A 20747-nucleotide genomic window follows, 5' to 3' on the forward strand; every position below is an offset into this window, starting at 1 on the left:
ATTTGAATTGGCATCATTAATGCCTAGTACCTAGTAGTGAGTAAATGGATAAAATGAAAAGCAGATTAGTAAAAATACATATGCGTATGCCCCAAATTCCCCAAAGCAAATATAGATGTTATTGTTGTTTGAAGTTAACCATGTCAATGCCCCCCTTCCCTTATGGTCATTGATTGCCTGTGGGTTTCCCTCTCCTTGAAAAGCCCAGCATGCTCCAGACTTTAATCTTGGGAGAATTAGATCAGGGGACTCTGTGCAAGTGACAAGTGTGTATATCTCAGGAATTAATTTCTCTTTAAGAATGAGAGGCTGTTGCCCTAGAAGGTAGCCCGTGAAAAGTAATTCTCCTGCTTGGCAGTTGGTTGGGTCACAAAGTATGTGATGAAGTTATTGCTCCTGCCAAGTGGTGCTGAAATGTCAACATTGGCAGGTTCAGTCTGTCTCATTCAGTCATCCAAAGCCACCAGATGGTAAAGTCTTGACCTGAGGAATCAGGTCACTGGGAATTCTGACCAAGGTGGATACTGTGCTTATTTTAACTGAAATGGAACTCACTTATTCAAACAGTTGTGCAAACAGATATAAAGTACCATTAGGAAGAAAATATTTGCCCCTGCAGACTTTTGGCAAAATAACATTTCTTTCTAAATCCAATAGCAAACATCCTCTAGGTATTTGGTGACCATAATATCCTAATGAAAAGCTATTTGACTCCTGGGGGGTTACAGCTGTATGGGAATTGTTCCGGTGTGGCTTCATGAGGATAGCTCTCCAGGTGAGCTGGGACTCTCTATTTCCTGAACTTGAAGCACATGTTGCATGTGGGAACACGTCCTCCAGCTGGCAGACTCCCCACAGGCATTGGAGATGGAACATGCTGTTCTGCCTATGCTGGAACAGAGATCATGGGACACCGTCGTTTGAGCTTCTCGCTAAACACTGATCACACATATGTCAAGTCACGTTCTGAATTTGTGTAAAAGTCCCTATTCCCTGGCTCTGACAGTTGTTCATGTGGTTTATGGATTTTTACCACAATATTTTTTTCTGTACTTTTAAATAAAATTTCATTTTCTTTAGATTTATAAAAATCTTGTTTTGCATATATCTAATTATTTTAATCAGTATGTTTTTCTCTTATGTTTCAGATGTGTGTTTAAAAAACACATGTAGGGGTGCCTTCTGTTCATATCTAAAGCTGTGTGGCCTTAATCCACCATTTCCCAAATGCCTAGAATCTCTTTTCTTCTATTCTTATTTAGATCCTTGATTCCTCATCTGAGTTGTATATATTTGGTGAAGTGATTCATTTGTAAATTAGGGACCACACTGTCCAAGTTTTGTAACAAATTCCTATCCTCCTTATACCAGGCCTCCCACCACACATATCCTTTACTATCAGTGACAACAGAATCAGAAGGCAGAGAAGATAGAAATCAAAGTCATGGAGTAAGAAAGGCAGAGTGGGCAGGAGCATCTTGAAGGCTGTGGGAAAAGGTTAGAGAATTTCAGGTTGGTTACTCTTATCAAATCACCCATTTTTGTAAGTACCAATTATTTTTGCCTGGACTTTTGAACATGGCTGCTATACCGAGCTATAAACAAAAGATGATTTGAATGGTGCCATTTAGAGTTTCGCACTATGCAACTGCTAATGGTATCTCTGTTTCTGGAAGACATGTAAAACTGCTCTATGTTTACTGCACACTAGTTCTTCACAAGCTCTCAGAAATTCTCTATCGGGCCTTAGTAAAACTCCACTCTCAGAGAGCTGGGAAGAGAGTGACCTAGAATCTATGGAATTTCGAGGAAGAATTTTGGTCTGGAGATCCAGAGAGCCAGGATGCCATGAGATATATAGGATTGGTGGTTGAAATATAAGAACCTGAAATGTAAAAAGGATTTGTTTAATAATTACTCTGTGAGTGCTTTTAATTACAGTTCTGAATACACACCACCACCACCGCTACCACCAAAGTAATTTAATCCCTTCTACTTACCATTTCTGGCATGCCATCAGATCAGTGCAGAATAGGTCATGAGTGTCTTCATTTCCAGAACCACCTTGCTCAGACTCTTTTTCCAATGGAAGTTTTATTTAAACATCTTGCTATTATAGCATTGGTGGAAGTTGTTTTTATAATGCCTAATGTTATTTAATTAATAGCAACATTTAATTTCCATTCTCTTTAAAATATTTACCTGAAGCTGCCATGCTTTTTCTGCAATGGAAAACTTCCACTTGGGTCACTGACTTTAAGTTGTTATTGGTGTAAAAAAGTGATGCTATAGATTACAGACTAAACATTTCTATTTAAGGATCAGGAACTGAAGAAACTTGTCTAATCGCCTTTGGCAACTCTCTTAACCCTGTGGCTGTCAGAGGAAAACTGCTGAAATTCCATATGGTTTTCTTTTTCCTTCTAGCACCTTTCCTTGGATCATGGTACCAAGACAGGGAGAATCATTTGAGCACCAAACCTGTTACTTGATCCCTTTTTGATTTTCTAAGAATTAAAGCAAATGTTAAATTACTGTCAAGTCCTATGTTTAAATTATGGTTTGTTTAACTTGTCATTACAGTTCAATTAAATACAACCTATGTTATCAACTATAATTTTTTGGAAACCTTTAAATATATTGGTTGACAATAACTGACCTACTTAACACATAATCCGGAGATGTGACATTTTGATAGCTCCTTAATAAACTGCTGTGACCATAATGGCATTGGAATGTTTTCTGTTTGCAAAATCCACTGTCTAAAAGCATAGAATCCATTTGAAACTTACCGTTGTCGGTTTTTGGAGCATAATGATGCCTAAAAGGACTTGATGATTTTATATATGTACCATTTGTTGAACAGTGAATAGTAATGTTAAGCACTGTTAAAACTACTTTCGCCAGTGCTGTAATGGCAAGATGCTTGAATGACCTTCCATCAGAAGTGTATCAGGTAGTTACAGAGATGGGGAAGGTCATTGCCCATGATGGATGCCGGACAAGAGATTCAATAATGTTGAATTGCATAAGTAATTTGTTCTGTTTTATTGCTGAGTCATATCCCATTGTATGGATAAGCCATAATTTATCTATTCAATTGTTGGTGGACATTTGTGTTGTTCCAAATTTGGTGCTTTGAATGTCTGCATACAAGTTTTTATTTCTCCTAGGTAAATACCTAGGCATGAAATTGATAACTTTAAGTGGTTATACCATTTCACATTCACACTCAAAATGTATGACAACTCCAGTTGTTCCAAATCCTGCCTAACACTTGGTAATCATCTTAATTTTAGCCATTCTTATGTGTGTGGTACCTCATTATGGTTTTAGTTTGCATTTCCCTGCAGACTAATGTTGTTGACCAGGAGTTTGTACACTTTCACCTGGTGGCCAAATCCAGATGCCTATTTTTATAAATATAGTTTTATTGGAAAACAGACACATTCATTTGTTTAGATAATGTCGATAGCTGCTTTTGTGCTATAATGGCAAAGGTAAGAAGTTGTGGTAGAGAACATCAGGCCTACAAAGCCTAAAATATTTACTATTTGACATCTGACGACCCTGATGTTTGAGCATCTCTTCATGTGCTTGTTGGCTATCATATATCTCTAGTAGTGAAGAATCTATTTGAATCATTTGCCCTTTTTTCTTAAATGTTTTGTCTTCTTATTGAGTAGAAAGAATTCTTTTAACAATTGTGGATATAAGTTCTTTAATTGATATATGTATTACAAATATTTTCTCCCAACCTGTAGATTGGCTTTTGTTTTCCTTAGTTATTTTCGAAGTTCAAACTTTTTAATTTGATCAATTCAGTTATCAGTTTTTAAAATCTGTGCTTCATAAGTAATATCTGAACTGACGGGAATTGATTAAATTATTTTGATATCTTAGAAAATTTTATTTTGTATAATCTAATAAGTGACTGAGCAAGTATAGAGGTCATCAGCATAAATGAAATGTGTGCAAAAAAAAGAGAAACATACTATGAATAAGAATCTGGTTTATTCTTTTAATCCTGAAACAAATGAGTTGTTATTATTTTTATTGACATCAGTATTATTGGAAATTCTTTTACTTAATATCTTATGGAACTTAATGCTGATCTAGTTTGTTTCCAAACTTGCTATTTAGAATAGTTTTAATTTCTTCATTAATGGTTCACAAAATTGAGAGCATATAAGCTAATTATTGTTATTTTTTACTTTTAGAAGAGAGCTTTAGTGTCTTGTAGTTTTTCTCTTGAAGTGATTTTATCAATTTGACCAACTTCATATCAACAGTATAGACCACATTCTGAAATATTTTGGAAAGTATAACATAACTTTCAGAGAGATTAGACATGAAAGAATTCCTCCTACTGAAGGGGTTATAATGGTAACTCCTTTCTCACAGATCTGAGACTGGATGTTCGTGGTAGTTTAGCTGGTTTAACTGTCATGTGTTTGTGCTATATGTCTGCAGAGCTTATTGAAACTGACCACAGCAACTCAGAATTCTGGGGTCAACATGAAATATCTGCTCAGAAGTTATGCCTATAGCAACAGCAACCAGCCTTCTCGGGTTGACCCAGAGAAGTCTATGAACTTATAGTGTCTACCTTTTGTCTGGTTTTCGAACTTAACTACATTCCTCACTGTTTTAAATACCATAGGGCATATATTTACTTTTGAAAATTAAAAAGGAGATTAATTCTAAATTCGTTTTGAAAGACATTGTTTTTCTTATAGAATTTCACAACACCCTTTGAGATATTTAGAGATACCCTAGGGTGTTGCAAACAGAGGATTAGAAACAATTGTCATAGATCCAAGAATCTACTTTGCCAAAATTCAATCTTTTTTTTCAGCCACCCTAGTGTTGCTTCCCTGAAATGTTAACATTCTTTATTCTCTCACTCTTGATTGGCATATACTTTGTTTCTCATAAAGGATACAATAAATGTTCTTCCAGTACTCATGTTTCTCTGTACTCCTGGGGTTTTCTGGGTGACATGTATGCCATTTTACTTATAAATGTTTTCCTAGTTAAGCTTGTATCTTATTGTATTATTTTCCTGTAATTTCTAAGTTATTCCCCTGAGGCCTTCATACTAACTGTTGAAAGATAACTGTCATTACATGACTAGTGTTCCAAACCATTAAACCAGAATTACTTAGAGTGAAGATAAATTTATCAAACATTAAACTTATTGTAGAATGCACAGATATACTCATAAAATATTGGGGAAATTGTTCAAGAGTGTAAAGTTTAATGCTACTCTAAATATTCATTTGAAGGACAAGTTTACAAACTTTTTCAGACTGAAAGGACAAAATTGCTTCAGCTTTTTGAATAGGGTAATAACTGGATGAACAAAGGGGTGGAGAGAAGCAAACCAAAAGATAGAGGGAAACATACTGGGTGACAATTGAGCATAGGTGTAAGGCCAGGGTCTAGTACACACTGCAGAACATGAGATTATACTGATCAAAAACAAATAGGATATGTTGAGAAGCAAAAGAGAAAATGTAATGTATGGCAAGATAATGAAGGAATTTGAGTGTCTAGTTCCAAATAAGGGACTGGGATGATAATCTCAGTATTAAGTTTACGGTGCTATTTTGAGGTAAGATTTATCTGTGTGTTTCTCTTTTTCGGGACTTTTTTAAAGTTTAGCTCTAGAAAATAGTATGAGTTGGAATTTTGAATAAAATAGGGAAGCTAACTGCCAATTCATTTGAAAAGTCACACGATGTTGATGTATTTTTTGACATAGATTATTAGCAAAAAGGAGAAAGACGGAGTCACGAAAATTCCTCTGCAGAGAAGTTCCACTTCTGTTGGTCAGTGATTCTGTTTACAAACTGTCTTCTTCTCAATTGGTGTCGCCATCCTTTCTGCTTTCCAAGGGGAGGATAATATGGTACATCAGGCCAAAAGCTGCAAGAGGTCTAATGTGCTGGTGCTGTGACTTGGCTCTTAGCCAAACATGCATGCAGCCTAAGTATTAAGATCCCTTAATTTCTTCTTCCCAACAAGGTATTGGAAACTGGCTAGCTGTGTTTTGATTTATCGTAAGATAACTCTAGGGTTAACATAACTTAGAAGGGAAATAATTGGCTTGGAAAAAATCTGTTATAATCTGAAGTATAAATCACGTCATCAAAATCTAACAAAATTAGGACAAAACATCAGCAGTTAGCATCAACTTGAATGTTATGCTCAGGGGGTTTGCCACTTCTTACTCTATTGGGTAGGTATTGACAAAGTCCTCAATCAAAACTGTAGAAGTCCAGCCTAGTGAGAACCCAAGATCCAGCTTTGACCCTGCACTTAACTTGCAGAGTGATGGGGTTGTAGATACCCTCACTTTAGCTGTTTGTGCTATGAGAAAATTGGACTAGATGAACTGGACTAGTTAAGTCTTCCTCAGACTTTGGATAAGCCACCCCAATATATCTGAGTTTCAATTTTGCCACAAGAATAGGCATAGCAATCAGAATCAAGAAGTTCACAGAATTTCCACAGGGATATGAAAGACAGTTTGGGGAATATAATCAATAATGTTGTAAAGATTTTGTAGGGTGTCAGATGGGCACTTGTCTCATTAGGGAGATGACTTCATGGACGGTGTGGATGCCTGACCACTGTGCTGTACACCTGAAGCTGAAGCTGAATAGTAATGAATGTCAACTATCATTTAACGCATCTATAGTCATGGGATATGGAGTACAGCATAGGGAATAGAGTCAATAAAGTTGGAACAGCTATGTATAATGTCAGAGGGGTAGTAGGTTGGGGGAGGGGAGTTATCACTTTGTGAAGAGTATAAATGTCTATTACATTGTTTTGTACACCTGAAACTAATAATAAAAAAAGAAGTTCATAGAAATTACATGAAATTCTTGGGAAATACAAATATGCACATATCTAGAAATACTAGCACTGGCTGCTGAGGTAAAAGAGTAAAACCTGGTATCCAGGGAGGGGCTGTTTTTGTTTTTTCAAAGGCCCAATGAAAATCATTTATGTAGTTATACTGAGGTGGTGCAGGCTGATTTTGCCTGGAACAGTATTAATTTAATATGATGACTTTGCAAAGCCCATGTTGTTCAGAGGTACTGACTGGTACATACACAAGATAAGTCTGATGAATGAGAAATAGACTGTGAATTATTAAGTTGGTAAATGCAAACTTCCCAATAGGTAAAATGTTTTAAAACTGTGAAATCCCTGTGGAATAAAGAAAAAAAGCAATTAAAGTTCACAGTCTCTTATCTAAAACTCTTAGTGGGACATGTTTCAAAATTCAGAAAATATTTGGATTTTAGAAATGTACTAGTATGCATAGATCGTATAGGAAGTAACCTCTTCAGTGGGGTCTTGACCAGGACCCCTTAATTAAATATATTAATATGTCTATTATTAAACATGTGAATAGTCACACTGACTATTCAGTAAGATTATGAAAGACTAAGTGGCCTCGTGATGGTCCAGATCCGGTTTTGTTACCAAATTAGTCTGATATCAATTTACAAAAACCTTACAAACCATTCTGGATTTCTGAATTGTGTCTAAAGGATTATGAATGGACCTGATTAAGTAACCAGTTGAGTAATTACTATGTGCCAGTTTTGAGATAGTGCTATTTGCACTAATCTTTATAAACATCCTGTCAAAGTAAACAAAGATAATTGTTTTCCATTATCCATAATTTATAAGTCAGGAAAAGAAGTCTCAAGCCTGTTCAGTGAGTAGCCAGAGGCTACACTCGTAAGCATGTGGCAGAACTGGAGTTTGAACTTCACTCCTTCTGGCCCCAAAGACAAAGGTCAATGTTACTGCCTCACTGGTTATTAGTCAAGACCTCTGGTTATTGTGATTATCTGCCCCTATTGCCTGCATAGATTTTTTTTTTTTAAGCCTAAAAAATTTAATTGTTTGTCTCCTCACCCTGTACAATCTCTCTGAGAAAATTCATCCAATTATCATTTAGAAATTAAAGACATCAGGATGGGTCTGTAGCCCATTCCTTAGCATCACACTTAGATATTCAATTTACTGTTGGGTATCTCTGTGTCACTGTTTCACTGACCCTGTGAGCAACTAATAGAACTAAACATCTTTCCTTTCAACCCTTCTCCTTCAAAATTCCCTATTCTACCATCTCAGTTATCCCTAAGCTGAAACCCTCCCATTTCCATCCCTTTCCAGCTCTATTAACCACTAAGTTCTGTACAGCCAAAAAGCACAACAGAGGAGGCTGAGGGTTTTCAAAGTGCTGTAATTCAGTTTACCAATTACATATGTTTTTGCTGTTCCCAAACGGTATGCATAAAATGAAGGTCCTGACCAATCGTGGATAAATAGCCTTAAGTCCCATCTACCTCTAAATGACAAATTATCAAATACTAAATCCTATGATTTTACATGGTATTCTAGATTGCGTTATTAAGTCTGCTTTCTGTGACCTCAAAGTTACCTGTATTTTAGCGATTTGGGTGGGTGTGTTGTGATATTGAATAACTGAGCAGATAACTTGTTTTCCAATACAACTAACCTTCACCGCTCAATCATCCTGGGATACTAATAAGGTAAAGTAACAACTACCTATTTTTTTCTTTTCCATATTTAGGTAAAAAGCCAAGCTTGAAAGTCCACATCAATACCACAAGTGATTCCATTCTCTTGAAGTTTCTGCGTCCAAATCCGAACGTAAAACTGGAAGGTTTTCTCCTGGGATATGGCAGCAACTTATCACCAAACCAGTACTTTCCTCTTCCGGCAGAAGGGAAATACACTGAGGCTGTAGTCGGTAAGATGTTTGGCTTTCAGGCATGGAGAGAAGAGAGGTAAAAGGTAATGGGTATTGAATAATTCATAAATGTTGAAGGCAAGCACCCTTTCTTCTACATCCTCCACCAAATCAAATGCCAGAATTACAAATCATCTTCATAATAGTCATTACACATAGCACAATACCTCCCATCAAAAAATATGTAATGCATATTCTGCATGTTCTACAGAGATAATAAATTTATTGCAATTATACCTATAATTCCTGGCCTCATAACTTAATTTGCATAGGGAAAAAATAAGCTAAAATGTCTGGTTTAAATTTCTGTAATATAGCTTCTTTATATGGATTAATATTTTTTCTGGTGTCTTTATTGTCTTCTGGTGAAAAATAACAACTATGGCTTTTTGGGTGTCTCTTCATGAGAAGCTACCTTTAAAAAGAAAATGGATTACAGTTTTTAAAATGCGGAGTATTTTAGACAAAAAGATTAAAGTTTTTATATGTATTATAAAGTTTTACATTTTATTTAAAATGTTTTAATCACATTAAAATGTAATTGGAGGATATGGGCAACTTTATGTTCAGAAAAAATTTTGTGAATAAGACTTTTATAAGAATAACATTTTTGAAAAAGAGATAATCTATTATGAACGTTTTCAAAGGCTTTCTGAATGGCCTGAAATTTATATTTGCCCCACTGATAGGACTATTGCTAAAGAGCCTTTCTATGAACTTCCGATATTTAACCCTGTAACTTAAACTATTGTAGATCAGTTCTGGCAGTTATGCACACATGCAGGGAATGTTGAAGATGAATCTGTTTTGTACTGAAGCCCCTTGTTCCTTATAGAGAAGTCTCTGTTGTACTTTAAAACCAAGCAACACAGTAACATTGTTAATTACTATATTTTTATTTATTCATTTTTTTAAAGATTTTGTTGGGAAAGGGGAACAGTGTGTACTTCCAGGGCTTTTCCAAGTTGTTGTTATTTCAATCTTAGTTGTGGAGGGCGCAGCTCAGCTCCAGGTCCAGTTGCCATTGTTAGTTGCAGGGGCGCAGCCCACCATCCCTTGCGGGAGTCGAGGAATCAAACCCACAACCTTGTGGTTGAGACCCCACTGGCCCATGTAGGAATCGAATTAGCAACCTTTGGAGTTAGGAGCATGGAGCTACAACTGCCTGAGCCAACGGGCCGGCCCCTTAATTACTTTAAAGCAAACAAATTACAGTTACCAAAAATTTGGGGGAATCAGGCACTTTTGACAAATATAACACCACTAACTTTGACCATATAAGACATAAGGAATTTGAAATCCGGCAAATATTCTGCCACGAAATTCACTCTTTACTATAAAAAGTGACTGGAAGCTGTATACTTAACTCCACACAAATAGAAATACATCTAGATCTACTGCTCTTTTACTTATTGATCATTACAAGTAATGTTTTATTTGTGATAGTTTTTTTATTATTAGTTACAGATTTAAAAAACAACATTAGCTATTTACACACCTCACAAAATGATAACATCAACAAGAATACTACCCATCTGACACTGTACATAGTTATTACAATACCATTGACTATATTCCCTATGCTATACTTTACATCCTGTAACTATATGTGTATATTTAAAATATGTATATATATTAATATATTAATATATATATTAATATATATATTTTAAATATGTATATTTAAAATATGTATATATATTAATATATTAATATATATATTTTAAATATGTATATTTAAAATATGTATATATATTAATATATTAATATATATATTAATATATATATTTTAAATATACACATATAGTTACAGGATGTAAAGTATAGCATAGGGAATATAGTCAATGGTATTAAATATGTGTGTATATATATTCATACTATTTTCCATAGTAGCTGCACTGATTTGCAATCCCACCAATAGTGCACATCCTGTCCAACACTTGTTTGTTGATTTATTGATGATGGTTATTCTGACAGTTGTGAGGTGGTATCTCATTGTGGTTTTTATTTGCATTTCTCTGATGATTAGTGATGTTGAGCATCTTTTCGTATGTCTGTATGTTCTCTTTGGAGAAATGTCTCTTCAGGTCCTCTGCCCATTTTTTAATGTTCTTTTGGTGTTTAGTTCTATGAGGTTTTTTGTTGTTGTTATTGTTATTATTATAAATTTTGGATATTGACTCCTTATCAGATGTATCATTGGCAAAAATCTTCTCCTATTCAGTAGGATATCTTTTTGTTTTTATATGGTTTCCTTTGCTGTCCAAAACCTTTTTAGTTTGATGTACTCTCATTTGTTTATTTTTTCTTCTGTTTACCTTGCCCAAAGAGATATATCAGTAAAAATATTACTAAGGGAAATGTCTGAAAGTTTACTTCCTCTATTTTCTTCTAGGAGTTTATGGTTTCAGGTGTTACATTGAAGTCTTTAATCCATTTTGAGTTTATTCTGTTATATGCCCTAGGAAGGTGGTCCAATTTCATTTCTTTGCGTTGTGTCCAATTTCCTCAGCACCATTTATTAAATGGACTGTCTTTACCCCAATGCAAAATCTTGCTTCCTTTGTCAAAGATTAACTCACCATTTAGGCATAGATTTATTTCCGGGCTCTCTATTATGTTCCATTGATCTATGTGTCTGTTTTTATGCCAATACCATGTTGTTTTAATTACTATAGCCCTGCAGTATAATTTTCTATCAGGTAGCATGATACCTCCAGCTTTATTCTTATTCCTCGGGATTGTCATGGCTATTCGGGGTTTTTTATAGCTCCATATAAATTTTAGGATTATTTGTTCTAGTTCTGTAAAAAAAAAATTGCCATTAGTATATAGGTAGGGATTGCATTGAATCTATAGATTGCTTTGGGTAGTATGGACATTTTAAGTATATTAATTCTTTCTATCCATGAGCACGGTATATGCTTCCATTTATTTTTTATGTAGTTTTTTGATGCAATTGTGAATGGACTTGTTTTCTTAATTTTTCTTCTGATAGTTCATTATAGATGTATCAAAATGCAACCAATTTCTAAATATTAATTTTGTACCTTGTTACTTTATTAAATTCATTTATCAGTTCTAATAGTTTGTTTTTTTGGTGGAGTCTTTGAGGTTCTCTCTGTATAGAATTATGTCAATTGCAAATAATGACAGTTTTACTTCTTCCTTTCCCATTTGGATGCCTTTTATTATTATTGTTGTTTTTTTCTTGTCTGATTGCTGTGGCTAGGACTTCCAGCACTATGTTGAATAAAAGTGTGACAGTCCTTGTGTTGTTCCTGATCTTAAGGAGAATGCTTTTAGTTTTTCCCCACTGAGTACATTATCTATGAGTTTGTCATATATGACCTTTATTATGTTGAGATATATTTCCTCTATTCCTACTTTGCTGAGAGTTTTTGTCATAAATGGATGCTGGGTTTTGCCAAATGCTTTTTCTGTATCATCTGATATAACCATATAATTTTTATTTTTCATTGTGTTTATGAGATGTATAGGTTGGTGTGATGAACCAACCTTGCATACCAGGAATGAATCCCACTCAGTTGTGGTGTATGATCTTTTTAATGTATTGCTGAGTAGTGTTTGCTATTATTTTGTTAAGGATTTTTGCATCTGTTCATTAGGGATATCTGTGTACAGTTTTCTTTTTTTTTGTAATGTCTTTGTATGGTTTTTGAATCAGGGTAATGTGGCCTTGTAGAATGAGGTTGGGAGCCTTTCCTCCTCTTGAATTTTTGGGAGTTTGAGAAGAACAGGTGTTAATTTTATTTTTTTTTTAGTGTATGGTAAAATTCACCTGTGAAGCCATCTGGCCCACGACTTTTGTTTGTTGGAAGCTTGTTTATTTATTAATTGGATTCCATTAGTAGTAATCAATCTGTTCAGATTTTCTGTTTTTTCTTGATTCAGCCTTGGTAGATTGTATGCTTCTAGGAATTTATCCAGTTCTTCCATTCTTCCATTGTCCAATTTATTGTCATACAGTTGCTTGTAGTATTTTCTTAATTATTTTCGTATTTCTGTGATGTCTGTTGTCACTTCTCCACTTTAATTTCCAATTTTATTTATTTGGATCTTCTCTCTTTTTTTCTTAATGAGTCTGGTTAAAGGTGTGCCAATTTTGTGTATCTTTACAATGAGCCAGCTCTTGATTTCATTAATCTTTTGTATTGCTTCTTTAGTCTCTATTTCATTTATTTTTGCTCTCATCTTTATTACTTCCTGCCTTGTATTCACTTTGGGCTTTGTTTGCTGTTCTTTTTCCAGTTCCCTTAGGTGTAATGCTAGACTGTTTATTTGAGAATTTTCTTATTTCTTTAAGTAGGCCTGTATTGCAGTGAATTTCCCTCTTAAGACTTTGCTTGCTGTGTCTCATAGATTTGGGGTCGTTGTGTTTTCATTTTTATTTGTCTCACGTTATCTTTTGATTTTTTCCTAGATCTCATTGTTGATGCATCCATTATTTAGTAGCATGTTATTCAGCCTCCACGTTTTTGTGTGTTTTTCAGTTTTGTTCTTGTAATGGATTTCTAGTTTCATACCATTATAGTCAGAGAAGATGCTTGATGTGATTTTGTCTTCTTAAATTTATTGAAATCTGTTTTGTGGCCTGACATGTAGTCTATCTTGGAAAATGTTCCATGTGTACTTGAAAAGAATGTACATTCTACTGCTTTGAAGTGAAATCTCTAAAAATATCAATTAAATCCCTCTGATCTAGTTTTTCATTTAAGGCTGCTAATTTCGTGTTGATTTTCTGTCTGGAAGATCTCTCCATTGGTGTCAGTGGAGTGTTGAAGTTCCCTACTATGTTTGTATTACTGTTGACCTTTGCCTTTATGTCGGTCAGTATTTGTTTTATATATTTAGGTGCTCCTATGTTGGGTGCATAAATGTTTACTAGGATTATGTACTCTTGTTGGATTCATCCCTTTATTATTATGTAATGTCCTTTTTTTGTCTCTTATTATAGTCTTTGTTTTAAAGTCTATTTATCCGATATAAGTATTGTTACCCAGGTTTTTTCTTGTTTCCAATTGCATGAAATATCTTTTTCCATTCCTTTACTTTCAATCTACGTATGTCTCTCGATCTGAGGAGGGTCTCTTGTAGACAGCATATGCATAGGTCTTGTTTTCTTATCCATTCAGCTACCCTATGTCTTTTGATTGGAGCATTTAATCCATTTATATTTAAAGTGATTATTGATAGGTACATAGTTATTGCCATTTTATTATTCATATGTTTTATTTTCATTTGTTTGTTTGTTTTCCTCTACTTAAAGAAGTCCTTTCAACATTTCTTGTAATACTGGCTTGGAGGTAATGAATTCCTTTAGCTTTTTGTTTTTCTAGGAAGCTCTTTATTTCTCCTTCAACTTTAAATGAAAGCCTTGCTGGGTAGAGTAGTCCTAGTTGTAGTGCCTTGCTTCTCATTAGTTTGAATATTTCCTGCCCCTCCCTCCTGGCCCACAAAGTTTCTGTTGAGAAATCAACTGACAATCTTATGGGAGCTCCCTTGTAAGTAGCTAGTTGTTTTTCTCTTGTTGCTTTTAGGATTCTCCTTTGTGTTTAACTGTTCCCATTCTAATTATAATGTGTCTTGGTGTGGGCCTGTTTGGATTCATCTTATTTGGAACTCTCTGTACTTCCTGGGCTTGTATGTCTGTTTCCTTCACCAGGTTAGGAAAGTTTTCAGTCATTATTTCTTCAAATACATTCTTGATCTCTTGCTCCCTCACTTCTTCTTCTGATATTTTGATGATGTGAATGTTGCTATACTTGATGTTGTCCCAAAGGTCCCTTAAACTATCTTAGTTTTTTCACTATTTTTTTTCCTTTTGTTGTTGCCATTAGGTATTTTCTGCTAACTTGTCTTCCAAGTCATTGATTCAGTCCTCTACTTCATATAATCTGCTGTTTATTCTGTCTAGTGTATTCTTCATTTCCATTATTGTATTCTTTATTTCTGACTGGTTCTATTTTATGGTTTCTTTGTCCTTCTTTATGCTTGCTATCTCTTTGTTGAAATTCTCACTAAGTTCCTTAAGCATTCTTGTAATCAGTGTTTTAAACTCTGTCTCTGTAGGCTGGTTACCTCTATTTCATTTATTTCTATTTCTACAGGTTTCTCTTGTTCTTTTATTTGGGACATGTTTCTTTGTTTCATTTTGGCTGCCTCTCTGTGTTTGCTTCTATGTATTAGGTAGATTTCCTATGTCTCTTAATCTTTGCTGGGTGTCCTTATGTAGTATGTGTCCTGTGTTATCCCCCTGCAGTCTCCTTAATGACCTGTGCATGTGTTCCAGGAATGTCCTTTGTGTGTGTTGTGTGAATTCTCCTGTTGTTCTTGAGCCTTGATTGCTTCAGGCACATCAGTAGGTGTGACAGGCTTACTGACTAAAGGTTGACTATACCCACAATGTATGAGCTGCTGTGCGTGGGGTAACCCCTCAGAAGGGGATTGACCCCAGCAGGTTTTTCTTGTTGTTAGACCATGCTTTGGGTTTGCCTCTTATAGGGCTAGCCATGTAGTGCTTTAGTGTGGTCTGAGGCCAGCCTCTGGGTGTGTTGTTTCTGGTGTCTCTTGGGAGGGGATCATATGCATGCCAATTTCAGTCTTACCTGTGACTGGCCTGGGCAACTTGGTAGGAGCTACAAAGCTACATGTGGTTAGTTGCTGCCTGTGTTGGACCTGGAGGCATGTGGGGGTAGCCTTGCTGTGAACTGAGGCCTGAGGCCAGCTACTACCAGTATTGGACCTGTGACAGCTTATCAAAAATCCCACAGCTCCTTAGGCCTGTTTCTACCTGCTGGCAGTCCATAAAGCTCAGCTGTTGAAAGAGCCTCCTTAGGTACATGGGCCAGTTTGGTTGAGCCAGTGTTGACAGTGCACTTAGTGATGCAGCTCTAGCTGGGTGGGGCGGCATCCCAGGAAGTCATGAGTCGTGGTTGGTGGTTTTTACAGGGTTAATGAAGATTCAGTTCTTGCTCCAAGGCCAGGCCTGTAACCACTTTGCAATATACCCTGAGAACACTGATCGCCTCACACCCATCAGCTACCCAAGAGAGGCTGCGGCTCAAGTTGTGGTTCACTACCCACCACCAAAAGTCTCTGGGCAGCTGTGGGCCACCCATTGCTGTAAAAGTCTTCTGTAGCTTGTTTGGAAGGAGCTGACTACCCAGGAGATGAGATTGCCATCAGCGTTGCTGCACTAGTTGGGCAGGGTGGGGTTCCTGAGACTTATGGGGTGTGGTTGGTGGTTTTTACAAAGTTAATACCAGTTCAGGTCTTGCACTGGTTCTGGGCCTGTGACCACTTTGCAAAAATGCTGTGAGGACACTGTGGCCCATTACCACTCACTTCAGATCCACAGGTCCCCAAGAGCTGCCTAAGAGTGGCTGCGGTATAGCTTGCGGCTCACTGCCCACCCCCCAAAATTCTCTAGACTGCAACGGGCATTCCACTGCTATAAAAGGCTTCCACAGTTTGTGGGGTAGGGCCAGTGCTCAATAGCTGAGAGTGCCCCTGGCAATGTAGTACTAGCTGGGCAGTGACCCAGGGTGTCACCAAGGTGATACGCATACACGGATTTTACTAGACCATTGCAGTCTCAGATTTGGCCCTTTGGGAGAGGGTTCAACATAGAAAAGATGGTGCCCTCTTGTAGGTTACATGTGAGGCAGGCTCCACATAGGGACAGTGGCTCCTGTCCCTCCAGCTCTCGCTTCCAAGCCACACAACTCAGTCTTTCCTGATATGTCTCTGGCACCTCTTGAGATGCTGCCCCTCCACTGGAAACCAGGTGAATGTTTGCAGGTGAGTGAGTCTGTGTGTGGTTCCTAAGATGGCATCTGGCTTTCTAGCTGCCTTCTGTCTCACTAGGTCATAAAGAGTCCTCACTGATTTTCACTGCCAGATGTTGTGGGAACTCCTCTTCTGTGGGGTGCCCAGTGTGAGGTTTGGACCCCTCCCTCTTCCAGGGGTACCTCCACCACTGAGGTCTCCTTCCTGGTGTTCAACCTCTATCTGTGGGTTTGGGGTCAGCCTGTTTCATGTCCCCACCCCTCCTACCAGTCTCTATGTGGCCTCTTCTTTATGTCCTTAGTTATAAGCGTTCTGTTTAACTAGTCTTCAGATGATTGTTGAAGTTGATTGTTCTATAATTTATTTGTAATTTTGGTGTGGTCCTGGGAGGCAGTAGACATAGCATTTACCTAATCATCCATCTTGGACCTTCTCCTCTCTGTGATAGTTTTTCTCCTTGGTTATGTAATTGAGAATTTGGTCAATTGTAAACTTCCTTTCCATGTGAGCTCAAAGGCATTCAATCTTAAAATTATAGAAATCAGATTGCTAATGAGAAATATGTGCAGAAAGCTAAAGAAAATTTCTAGCACAAATATACCAACGTTTCACTACTTCAATGATAAGGGATAATCAAATGAATTAGGTATCCTTTCATTTATTTATTACTGTTTTCATTCTTTAAAAATTTTTATTATGGAAAAGTCCAAACACATAAGGAGAGAGAATATTATGATTCTCATTTCTCATCATGCAACTTGAATACGTATCACTGTTTTGCTAATCTTGTTCCATATATTCTTCACACACACTATTTTTTACTTGTGTATCTTAAAGCATAATTGGATATCATATTTTTAAATCTGTGAACATTTCAGTATGCATCTCTAACAGATAAATATTTTTAATAATGCCATGTCTTTATCACATTATAGCAATATTTCAATAATATTATTTTATACCTAGCCCATATTTAAATTTCTCTGGTGATCTTAAAATGCCTTCTTAGAGTTGTTTCTTTTTTGAATCAGGATCCAAACAAGGTCTACATGTTAAATTTGGCTGTTATGTTTCTTAAATCTCTTTTATTCTACAACAATCCTCTTTCTCTTCCCATTTTAAATGTCAATGATGTGTGGAGAAATTGGGTTATACATCCTGGTCTATATTCTGTATTTAATTGGTTGCTTCCATTCTGCATTTTTTTTTTAAATTTATTTTTTAAATTTATTGGGGTGACAATTGTTAGTAAAATTACATAGATTTCCGGTGTACAGTTCTGTATTACATCATCTATAAATCCCATTGTGTGTTCACCACCCAGAGTCAGTTCTCCTTCCATCACCATATATTTGATCCATTCTGTATTTTTTAACTGGCTCCTCTATCCCTGTATTTCCTGTGAAAAGATATTTAGGATTGGAGGACATATTAGGTTTGGCTTCAGCTTTTGAGGACAAGTAATACTTCATAAGTGGTGCTGTATATTTTCTAACACCTCACAATAGAGATACATGATGATTGGTATTGTACTTAGTGATGTTAAAACTGTTTGGTTTAGGTGGTCTCAGTCTGATCTCTAAATTATAAAATTCACCATCAAATTTTCACTTAATGATTTAGCATCTATTGGTGCTCATTGCCTAGATTCATTATTTTATGCTGAGGTTGTAAAGTGGCAATTTTAAATTTTAGACATATTCTAGATAGAATCTATAATAATTCTATTATTTTTCTGCATTTTTAACTGAAATTCTACAATTAAGAATTTTCTCTCATTTACTTTACTTTTCTTACAAAGTGTTTTAGGAAAGGCAGGATAAATGCTTGTTGCAATACATTGGTGTCCTGCTAATCTCCATGTTGACCAATGATACTGTTTGTTTTATGATCAATAAAGATGCATTGATTTTTACATATTTAATGGGTTTTAATAAATATATTACTTATCCAGCTTTTATGATTCTTCTCATGGTCTAGCTTGAATGTGATTGGTTGACCTTGGTTCACTATTAGATTGTGAACTTGAAGTCTCGTATGTCTTATTCTATGGTTATTCAGAGTAGAATGGTTTACAGTGAGTAGATAGGCAATGACTATGTATTTGTGTCACTGAATTGAACAGACTCAAGTCTGTGTAAAACATTTAGGCTGAAGGAGGCCACGAGAGATTGTGTGATCTAGGCCCTTGTCATCAGACAAATCTAGGCCATCCAAAGTAGATAAAATAGATGACTGTGTATCTTAAAGATCTCTAGGGGCAGAATCCCTTCTCCTGGAAGCCATTTCCAAATGTCTTTTTAAAACTCTCACCTTATCTTTTAGATCAATATGTTCTTTTCATGAATCTCTTTCTCTTCTAGTAGTATTCTAGTGGAAGGGAAAAAAACACTCCTCTTACAAATTTCCTTTCCCACCTTTCTATATGCCAAGGATCCGTATGTTTCTACTTTTATTACTTCAAACTGGACTTGCATTTCCAGGTTAAATGTTAAATGTTATTCTTCGGTTGTTCAAATTGATTATTTGTAGTCTTTCTTAATGATTGCATTTGTAGTAATTGCGTCTAATTGATTAGCAGCTATCTATTAGTTTTCTATTGTTTCTCTAATAAATTACCAAACTTGGTGGCTTAAAACATCGCAAATATATTACCTTACAGATCTTTAAATCAGTGGTCCAACATGGGTCTCATGGGTGAAAATCAAGGAGCACGCAGGGCTGCATTTCCTCTAGAGGCTCTGAGGGGAGAATCTCTCCTTGCTTTTTCCAGCATTCCTCTTCTACCTTCAAAGCCAACAACAGTGGGTCAAGCACTTATTCTACTACATCATTCTGATCTCTTGTGCCTCCCTCTTTTACTTTTAAAGAATTTTTGTGATTAAATTGAGCCCATCTGGACAATCCAGGCTGTTCTCCCTGTTTAAAAGTCAGCTGATTAATAACCTTAATTCCATCTGCAACCTTAATTCTCCTTTCATATAACCTAATGTATTCACAGGTTCTGGGGATTAGGATGTGGGCAATTTGAGGGGCATTATTCTGCCTGCCACAAACTGTATGTTTGAAATTAGTGCCTTTTGTCTATTCCCTTTCTGCCACCAGTTTACTGTATGATCATTCTCAATTCTGTTCATCTGTAACATGGTAATAAAGTCTATTTTTTACAGATGTGCTGTGGGCACATTAGTGAATTCATGGTCAAAAGTGATGAGTTGAAATCCCTTTAGTGCAATGTGCTGTAAAAAAGCAAAGAATTTTTGTTTCTTTATGGAAAAAAAGCATCACTTACAGTCCCTCCTCTTACTTTCTTCTGTAATAGAATAGTACTATTTATTCAGTTGCACTGAACTATACCCAAATATAGTAACTTACTTTCATTTTCGAAGCAATTATAAAGTGCCACATCATCTAACACATTTTAATGCTTTGATGTGTTTAAAAGATCCCACCATTGAAATGAGAAGCTGTTGACCATTAAGAAATATCCAAGTTAACATTTAGTGATCTATGGACTGACTAATACTTCTACTAAATAATCATTTATAAGTATCTAACAAGTATTGACAGAAGCATTTCCAAAAGTCACATACTGGTCTTACAAGTAAAATTAAAAAACATAAAATATTCCTGTTTGCTAGTTTTGAAAATAAGATTTGTATTAAACATCTGTAAAAAGAAATTACTAATGTAAAATCTTCTACTAAAATTTCAGTAGATGAATTGGAGCAGTAGAAAAAGTATAGTATTTTCCCAAGTGGCTAATAAATATTAATGGCTGTGAGAATCTTGCAATGATGTGATAAAACATGATTCACATATAATAGATCTGCTAGGTTCCTGTATCCTTTTTTTACCCACATTATGAATGTTCTCATTTCTGGTTTATACATCCAGGTTTTGCTTTTATGTGCAGCTGTTGGTAATTTTGCAAATATCCAATGAAATAAAAAATGAGAATTTTTGACTTTGAATTTTTATAGTCATATTTTATGATGTTCTCTTGACACCGGAAAATACTTTAATCGATATCACCTGGGAAGGAAAGCATTACATTCCATCAATTGTATGTAGTGCCAGTTAAGAGTTATTTTGGTGTCTTTACGTCAAGAAAAGCTTAAATTAAAAA

The 20747-nt window shown here is 35.8% G+C and overlaps 1 protein-coding gene and 1 long non-coding RNA gene across 40 annotated transcripts in view; one reads left to right on the top strand and one right to left on the bottom strand.

The window, feature by feature from the left end:
• Positions 1 to 20747, top strand: part of ABI3BP (ABI family member 3 binding protein) — a 259027-nt gene that overhangs the window by 55333 nt on the left and 182947 nt on the right. For all 39 annotated transcript variants that reach the window (XM_074332670.1, XM_019756510.2, XM_074332723.1 and 36 more), the window contains exon 2: positions 8627 to 8806. In XM_074332670.1, the coding sequence (XP_074188771.1) occupies positions 8627 to 8806 (180 nt within the window). The remainder of the gene's footprint in view (positions 1 to 8626; positions 8807 to 20747) is intronic.
• LOC141571634 (uncharacterized) overlaps positions 8717 to 20747 on the bottom strand; it is a 63498-nt gene continuing 51467 nt past the window's right edge. The window contains exons 2-3 of the long non-coding RNA XR_012496555.1: positions 19274 to 19405; positions 8717 to 8819 (exon numbers count right to left, since the gene is read on the bottom strand). This is a non-coding gene — a long non-coding RNA (uncharacterized LOC141571634). The remainder of the gene's footprint in view (positions 8820 to 19273; positions 19406 to 20747) is intronic.

This window comes from Rhinolophus sinicus, linkage group LG01 (genome assembly GCF_036562045.2).
Source record: "Rhinolophus sinicus isolate RSC01 linkage group LG01, ASM3656204v1, whole genome shotgun sequence".
Lineage (NCBI taxonomy): Eukaryota > Metazoa > Chordata > Mammalia > Chiroptera > Rhinolophidae > Rhinolophus > Rhinolophus sinicus.